General features: G+C 36.9%; 2 protein-coding genes across 2 annotated transcripts in view; one reads left to right on the top strand and one right to left on the bottom strand.

The window, feature by feature from the left end:
- LOC105682053 (esterase FE4) overlaps positions 1–7,443 on the bottom strand; it is a 35,846-nt gene extending 28,403 nt beyond the window's left edge. Inside the window, exon 1 of the mRNA XM_024372299.2 lies at positions 7,203–7,443. Within this exon, the coding sequence (XP_024228067.1) occupies positions 7,203–7,280 (78 nt within the window). The 5' untranslated portion in view covers positions 7,281–7,443. The remainder of the gene's footprint in view (positions 1–7,202) is intronic.
- The window catches only part of LOC100750065 (calcitonin gene-related peptide type 1 receptor-like), a 134,194-nt gene that overhangs the window by 119,841 nt on the left and 6,785 nt on the right, over positions 1–7,568 (top strand). Inside the window, 3 exon segments of the mRNA XM_033324696.1 lie at positions 4–110; positions 5,372–5,463; positions 7,250–7,376. Of these exon segments, the coding sequence (XP_033180587.1) occupies positions 4–110; positions 5,372–5,463; positions 7,250–7,376 (326 nt within the window).

A 7,568-nucleotide genomic window follows, 5' to 3' on the forward strand; every position in this document is an offset into this window, starting at 1 on the left:
CAGTGCAGGCACATAAATATTGCGAGTCGAACGGTACCTGGTTTCGACATCCAGTATCTGACCAAGTGTGGAGCAACTACACGACATGCGTCAACCTGCAAGATCTCAGTGTAAGTGAAGCAACAAAAATGTTTATCTTATACGTTACATTCTACGTAATGTTATTTGGCAATGCTATGAATGTATCATTATAAAAATGCATAGAGAGAATAACAATGGAGGGGAAAAATTCACAACTATGCACGAAAAGGAGAACTAAAGAGAAAGATTAAAGGAAATCGGTAGAAATACGAAAAAAGGGTAATTAAATATATATAATACTAAGAAACATATATAAAATTGAAATTTATTCAAATTAGATTTGTTCGTTGATTTATTAATATAATTTTCTTAATATTACTAAGAGCTGAAAGAATAAATATAGTCTTTTACCATTAAAGAAAAAAAAGTAGGAAAAGCAGTCATAGTAATTAAATATATATAATACTAAGGAACATATATAAAATTGAAATTTATTTAAATTAATTTGTTCCTTGATTTATTGATATAATTTTCTTAATATTAGTAACAGCCGAAAGAATAAATATAGTGTTTTAACATTAAAGAAAAAAAAGTAGAAAATATCAGAGTATGTAATCGGACCTTAACAATTTTATAGATAATTTCCTACGCAAAAGGAAATTAAATATCGGAACGTGTTGATAAAATGGCACGACGATACTGTTATAAATAATATCAAGGTGCAATCATGAATGGGAATGCTCGTCGTTTCTCGAGCGACACGCGTTGAACGACAGCCTCGAGGGTAGAGGATTATTCTCCTGATAGCGGTGTGATTTAAACGAGGGAATAAGATCGGGGATCAAAGGGGATGACGACGAAAAGGGAAACGTGCTAGCTTGACAGTCGCAGTAATAAAGGAAAAACGCATCACAGGACGAGCGATCGTGGTACTCGCATCGAATAGAAGCTGCCACTATAGGACGAAAGTGGGAAATAAGTGCACGAAGATAGCAAAATGATACTAACAGAACACGGTGGACCAGAGAAGATTCCTTTCGTTCCATTTTTCCTCCTACTTTAATTTTTCGTTGAAATGAAAAGGAAGAAAAAAATTAATTCTTACGCAAATTAGTTTTGTGTTGGGAGAAAATCATCGAGACACTGATCCGACATTAACATAATTTCGATTTTAGACATTGACATAAGGCAGCTGTGATGGAAAAATTCCAAAACACTGAGACTCGAAGATGCAACGGTGGACCGCTTATTTGGTCAATCGTGAAATTGTTAATCATAAACAACAACGTATTTCTTCGACGTATAAACCAATAACAAAACAACTGTGAATTTCATGGAACAGAATATTCCAATGAAAATGTCTTCCTTGTAAAGTACGCGAAGACCATTAAGCGACCACATACAAGAAACGATCTTCGTCTCAATCGAACATGTCCTGCACTTTCTTCTACCTTTAACCTGAAACCACTCGAGGTTGGCAATAAAGAACTTGTAGCGGCACATGAGTCAGAGGACAATTCAAATCATGTTGTCGTTTTGCCTCGGAGTATCAAGATCTTTAGGATCTTAAGATCTTTAGGATGTAATGTAAGAATAAATAAACTCCGAGCAAAACAATGTCGCCGCTACGTGCAACCGTCGAACAAAGACGAACTTGAATTTTCCGACTCTCCCCGGACCGGTATAAATCAGCGGATGCGATCGCAAGGAAATGGGTTACAGTCAGTTGTCGATCAGTTATCAACCAGTTATCAACGAAGTATCAGCGATCTAATTAACGAGTCATTAGCGATCCTATTTTACGACTTATACACTGTCTTAGCGAATCGGTTAATGCGAGCGTTTTTGCGAACATTATCTGTATACTAATTTATCATTTTAAATATATCCGACGGTTTCAACAACGAGCAATCTCGTCCATTAAACTTCATCGACCAACCATCCTCTACGCATAAACCTCTACAAACTTAATAGGTGTGGATTAAAAAAAAAGGCCCTCTCTTCCTTCTTCCTTCTTTCACTACGCTTTTACCTTTCTCCGTTCAGCTACTCCTTTCAGCAGGAATTTTAATATCCGATACAAATCGCGGAATTTACGATCGAACGTGACGATGTAGTATCGGACGGTGGAAATTATGTCCGCGGCGAAAATAAAACAAACGGTACCGTTTTGTTCGAGATATTACGTTGAATAGGAGCTTTTGTTGCTCGGTTATTTGCAACCTTCCCGATTCTTTCATGGAGCAATGCAACTTTTGACTTTGCCCCCCGGTTACTGCTTCTTCCATCGAACGTTGAATTTACCTTCTCATATTTTCCATATTTATGGTCAACTATCCATTGTTCATATATCGAGATATCTACGTATTTATGGGTAGACGTATTTCGTATTTATCGCAAGTATTTTTTTAAATGTCCCTCCTGCCAGACCACGAAAGAATAAAACGTAATAGCATTTTTTATAAATATTGCTACGTTCATAAATATTACTAGTTAGAAAATGTACGATGTCTCGAGTGTTAATAATAATCTGTCTGTTTGTGGGTACCTTTTTACCTTTTAACGCGTTGTTTCATTTTTGCTCAAAGAATTTTTAACTTCATTTTTGCTCTATCGTATTTTTGCTCGATCGTCGCATGAATCCGTTTATTTACAGTCGTATAGTAGCGTGTGATCCAGCGTGACTATGGACAGGCATTCGACGGGAAAAAATGCTGGGTCTTTAAATATTTTAATGCGAATAGGCAATCTTTTTTTATGGCAACTTGAAATCTGGATACTGTTACTTGTTTTCTTCTCGACAATTTATTACTACGTAATCCTCTCTCTTTCTACAAACTACAGGGTAAATAATCGTTGTTAATAACCGAGCATTATAGGGTATTAAAAGTTAACGACGACACTTTATCTATAGGCTTTATTATATATCTAGCGCGCAACAGCATTGTTTAGTTCATAAGATTTGCAAACTTTCCAAGAAAGTGTACACGTATATCGTAGACCAACAGATTTTATCGTAGACAGACGATATTCCCTTCTTTACGGAAGATAAAAACGATACTGATCTCGATCTTATAGCATCGTATTCGTCGACCAATAAAGCTCGAAAATCCCGAGTACATAGCTCGTAATACGCGCTTTGCAAAGAAACCTTCGTCTACAACATTAAAAGGAACGAATTAAAAAGAAACTAAAAGCATTCCGAGAACTCCCTTGAGACAGACTAGGGTAACTTTTATTTGAAAAAAAAAGAAGATGGGAAATAACAATTGGAGATAATAAATTATCTTCGTATCTTATTTCGAAAATAGATGCAATCGACAGTGCTGAAACAATAGGATTAGAAACTGTTTGAGGAATCATTTTAGGAAGCATTTGTTCAAATACAAAATAAGAGGTTCTTTAATAACTAAACGATAAGATAATTCAACGAGGACTCAATTTGATCAAAATAAATTTTCAAATCTTCAAATTTCAAAACCATGTACTAGCTAATAGTCTTGGAAACATCTTAAGCAACATCAAAGGCTACTTTAAAATCTCAAAGCAGAGAAACGCAATGTATAAAACAGTCGGTAACTGGATGAACAAGAAGAAAGAAGAAGAAGAAGAAAGCACTCCTTTGAAAATCGAAATTTTAATAGCAAAATATCTCAGGGATCTGTAATACCGCCAAGTACACTCGCATGAAACGACCGAGGTGAAGTGTCTTTATAAAGATTATCGTTGTTGCCAGAGACAGGAATCTCGATACCAAAGAAAGCGAAGGGAAACGCGATATAACGAGGAAGATCTCGTTTCTCCGTGCAAGAAACTGCCCAAGAAATGGATAAGACGAATTAAGGTATAGGTAACTGAGAATCTTCTTCTGCTTCTTGGTTAGAGCAACGATATGTTCCTCGTTTTATGCGAGAAACACGAAAGACGAGAGTCTCGTGGTTCCCTCGACGACGAATGAAACATGTGCCGAAGCAATAAGACGAGACGTCCTTATAAACGAATGTCCACGAGGATCGTGTTGACGTTTTAACCAGTTATCCTGTTTCATCCTGTTTTAATGGTTTTCGTTGGATCCGGGGATTCTCGTGAGATTCGTGGAAACATCGAGTCTTCCGCTCGTGGATCTTGTCATTAATTTTTGTTGTCAAACATGCGAGAAGACGATGCTGTTAGAGAGGCTTTTGAAGCTTTCAAAAAATCGCTATTTACGATTTATCGAACGGATGAATACGGGAAGACCAGACTGGAAGGTGTGACGAACGTGTAACATTTCTGTTAAACTTTCAACTTCCATGTCGCTCGGTGCATCTTAACGTGAAATTTTACTCGTTACATCGGAATATTCTACATCTTGAAAGATTGTCGTTACACGGTCAATTTACAATACGTAGAAGCACATTTTACCTTTGGAAAATGTACATAAGAATATTCTATTGTACTTTGCAATGAATCGTAATGAAATAGCGGAACGTAGCTGACTAAATAGACGAAAGTTGAGAATTGACCGCGTAAAATGTCATGTTACAGCGCTGAAAGGATTACGGACGTTCGCGTTAATTTATAAAGAATCATTAAGAATAAATAATTAGAACGCTGTTTTATTGATTTTCTTTCCTCGAACGATTCCATTGACATTCTATTAAACGATCTTCGGCAGGTCCTCTAAATGGATGTTCCTTTCACTGTGAGTTTGAAAAATGTCACAAACAAATTGGGAAGTCGATAGAAACAGAAGGCAGAGAAGCCTATGGGGAAATTTCGAAACTCGCGACGAACTGTCCGAGCGAAGAGTAGTATGACCGGTCGCACTTAATAGCAAGATCAATTCAATTTCAGCAGGACTAAAGGCCAATAAATGTAATTAGACGACGCGAAAGTTGTCGTTCAACGCACAACCAACTGTTCAACTGCAGCAACTGCGATGTAACTTATGGTCCACATTGATCACGTTGTCTACATAGAAATAAAGAGGGAGAGAGAGAGAGAGAATAAACATGTCACATTCAAAAGTAATTGATCGTGCAATCGGATTATTTTCTGCTTTATGCTATACGTGTAGCGTTCATTGGATCGTCAAGATCATTCCTTGCCGCAAATTACGCGATGCGTTGCATCACGTTCAACGTATTTCGGATGAAAAGTATGCGTCTACAATTGTCCGTCTTTCTATTTTAATCCCTTATTGAAAATATTTCGGGAATTTAAAAAAAAAAAAAATGACGGTAATTTCTATGGTTTGCATATATCAGTGAAATCAGTCTTCTCGCATCAATCTGTATCTTCTTCCCCATTTTATTAGTCAATTTATCGAGAATGATTTCGCTAATAACGACATAAATTTCGATTTCAGTGGCAGCAAGGAATTAGCGGACTTTACGAAGCTGGATACGCAATATCGTTGGTAGCGTTGCTACTGTCGTTAGGTATTCTCACATACTTCCGGTGAGTCGACGAAAGTGCTGCTTCTTTCTCTACTTTTCTCCTTCCCCTTATTGTCATACGCCTGTTACTTCCCAGCTCTTATTCTCCTCTATTATATCTTCTTTTTTCTTCTTAGTAAAATAAACATTAAAATGAACGTGTTTGAGCGGAAATTATGGAAATCGATGGTCCGTCTGTTTCGAGAGACATTCTGCAAAAGTGACACGCTTTACACCCACGACTGTTTGCACGTAAAACAAACACGGGGAATTCTGTTTTCTGGAATTTATACGTCAACTTGTTTGCATGTAAAATATAAACGAAAATGCTTCAGATTGCTATGATGGAAACATTGAACATTAATATTTGCCTTATTTTTTACTGCAATTTAATTACTCGGTTAACCATGTTTTATTATGACGATATATTGCACAGAATTTTTCAAATATATTTATTTATCTTTCGGCTTCACAGTCCGGAAAAAACACCTGGCTTACATATTTTCAGTTTTCTAACTGCCACTCATTCCATTCAACGCAACACGCGTCCATCCCATTGCAAATACATATATTGCCTCTTATATCAAATATTGCAAATTAAACATCCTGCGTACAGAGTCAATGAGAAGTGTTGTCTAAAGTAACTCGTTACCTATTGACTTTATCGTGGAACGTTTTAAACCAATTATGTCGTATGGATGCAATTTTATTCTCGAATATCTTATATTCTCTGAGGTGTACGAAGGTAACTTTGAATCTTTTTAATGGCGCCTTATAATTTTTATACCGTTAGCTGATTCATCTGGACATTCTCTACAAAGAGGTATTAACCTATCTATATCGAAAAACTAACAGTTTAGAAGATATTTTAATTCTAATCTGTGTCAAACGTAATGTATGAAAAACGAGGAAAAAAGAGACGCGAAGCGTTATTTTTCTATCTACGTTGTCTTTTTGTCTATGGCACGTTAACTTTGAACGCAATGCAATTTTTTTGCATAGAATGTCCAGCTAGGTCGGCTAACGTTGCAGAAAATATACGGTGCCATTTAAAAAATCTCAAGGTCGTCTCAATTTCTCGCAAAATGTCAAAGATGCGTATACGGGGTGGTTGATAACTGGTGGTGCAAGCGGAAAGGAGGGTGATTCTACGCGAAAAAAGAAGTCGAAAATGTAGAATAAAAATTTTTCGTTCGAGGCTTTGTTTTCGAGAAAATCGACTTTGAATTTTGGCTCGGTACGCGTGCACTTTCGTGCCCTTCCCGCGAATCACCCCCTTTCCGCTTGTACCATCAGTTACCAACCACCCTGTATATTAGAAAGTAAAATTGCATCCATCAGACGAGTCCTTTGAAACGCAATATAATTTATTTCAAGCGTTTTTTAACAAAAGCAACAGATAATTTCACAGCTACAGCAGTCTTGCAACAAGTGTTTTAAAACGCCTAACTCTAAACTATATAAAACACATTTTTTGTCTTCCTCTTCTAACTAGCAACGACATTGCTGCTTCGCATACAGAATGTTTAATAATTTCGTAGAAATATTAGTAGATGTGCTTGTCAGTAGCCTGATCTTTTTCTTTTTAATTATTCCCTATTTATGTTCGCGGTACAAAAATGTATTGGAAAATTCTCGTACGAATGTGAACTCGTTTCTTTATTTCCAAAGCGCTTTACGTAAAAGCAATTTCCAACTATAAAGAGAGCGAAAAAGGAAACAAAGAAACAAAAGCGAAGAATTAAAAGAAATGTTTCTTACCAGGGGACAAAGTTTCTTCTTCTTTATTATCCTTCCTTTGAATACAGCTCCCTGAGGTGTGCAAGGACCACCCTTCATATGAACTTGTTCGCCTCGTTCGCTGTAAATAACGCACTATGGCTGGTGTGGTATAGATGCATCGTCGCGAACACGGATTTACTATTGAACAATGAGGTACGTATGAGGCGCCCTCGTTCTCTCTTGGTTCTTTCTTTGCTTAGCACTCGACCCAGTAACTCACGCGAGAATTTCGTCTCGCGGCGTATCGTTTCAGTAATTAACGCAATTATCGTTTCGGTAAGTTCTGAATTTGCTAATCGGCCACGAAAATGGATATCTCCACCTCGGTTTTTATTTTTTGGGGGG

This window comes from Bombus impatiens, unplaced genomic scaffold (genome assembly GCF_000188095.3).
Source record: "Bombus impatiens unplaced genomic scaffold, BIMP_2.2 scf_0060, whole genome shotgun sequence".
NCBI lineage: Eukaryota > Metazoa > Arthropoda > Insecta > Hymenoptera > Apidae > Bombus > Bombus impatiens.